The sequence below is a fragment of the Aphanomyces astaci genome (genome assembly GCF_000520075.1).
Source record: "Aphanomyces astaci strain APO3 unplaced genomic scaffold supercont1.19, whole genome shotgun sequence".
Lineage (NCBI taxonomy): Eukaryota > Oomycota > Saprolegniomycetes > Saprolegniales > Verrucalvaceae > Aphanomyces > Aphanomyces astaci.
This window is the reverse complement of record NW_009798282.1, coordinates 1-1,255: the sequence shown is the minus strand read 5'-3', so window position 1 is coordinate 1,255 and position 1,255 is coordinate 1. Positions and strand designations below refer to the sequence as shown.

General features: G+C 51.8%; 1 protein-coding gene across 1 annotated transcript; it reads left to right on the top strand.

Annotated features, from left to right (window-relative positions):
* Nucleotides 1-749: 749 nt before the first annotated feature.
* H257_08445 (hypothetical protein) lies at nt 750-997 on the top strand (the record flags this gene model as incomplete). Its single annotated transcript, XM_009834314.1, has 2 exons — nt 750-779; nt 845-997. 2 exons carry the CDS (start codon nt 750-752, stop codon nt 995-997), a joined length of 183 nt encoding a protein of 60 aa, XP_009832616.1.
* Nucleotides 998-1,255: the final 258 nt, after the last annotated feature.

The following is a 1,255-nucleotide window of genomic DNA, read 5'->3' as shown; positions in this document are numbered from 1 at the left end:
CAAACCACGCTACGACCTCGAATACGCCGATTGAAGCAGTACATTAAGCGCGATGCTCTATCCAACTACGTCCAAACTACTTACAAGTGTCCACCACTTCAAGAAACATTCAATATTACAACAGTCAGGCCAATTAGAAATCATATCTGCCCAGTGAGACTAAGGTGACGTCGCACTTTGTGGTGCCCCATCGACGTGGTGGGCTGCGTAGTAGTCCACTGCTGAGGTTGGCTCCGGCATCGACTCCTCCACCCAAGGAAATTATTTTGACGCAGTGGTTGCTCATGGCCTTGCCCCCAATGATTAAATCAGCAGCAACCACCATCACCGCGACCCCTTGTCAACGTGACGAAGTGCTGCATGGACCGGTGGCGGTCATATCAGGCCAAATCACTTTCGTAGCCGCTGCCTTCTTGGATTACATCATTGCTGCGATCGAGCTACGATGTGCAGCAACGGCTCATGACCCAACCAAACACCAATAGCGGCTCGTTGTTCCCATCGTGCTGCCTCCTGCCGTTGTGCAAGTGATTGACCTGGCACTTAGTGTAATGTTCACCAACAAAGCGGCTCGTTTGGACTAGTCTGACTGTTGGATCACCACTAAACTTATCATGGCGGCTTTTCCTACAGCGCTTACCCGGGCTCTTGTACTCCCTCGGTGATCATCGCCCACTTCACGGACGACCCCTTGAGCTTCTGCTTACCTGACAATCAAACTCATCACCACCATCCAACTTGACCATCGCATGGAAGAGGTGCATGTCCATCTCCACGAAGTACACGGGCCCTCCAAGTCGAACAGCCGCCAACTATACCGAGCATGCCGCAAACTTGGACTAAGCGCCCGCCTATGGCCTTCGACTACCAGCGAGCAAGTGCCGACAAAATGCTTCGCCTTTTGGATATCCTTCTCCCAGCTGACTTCAACGGCGAAGTATTCGATGACAGCATCATCATGGACGAAGTCGACGATGCCCTCAATGCGGCCAACTGAACCTCCACCCCGGGCCTGGATGGACTTCCGTACCGCGTGTACTATCGCTTCCGACTAGCCCTCTTGCTCTGCCTCCACATGATCTACAACAAGTGTTCGTCGAACAAGCGCGTCCCCACGGGTGAAAGGTGAGCTTGACGGAGCTCATCTTCAAGAATGGTGACCAAAGACAAGCATTTATTTAATTAATATCCGGATGACCGAAATGAATCGACCAATAGAATTCACGAGCCGGAAACACTTTTGAGAGGTTCGAAG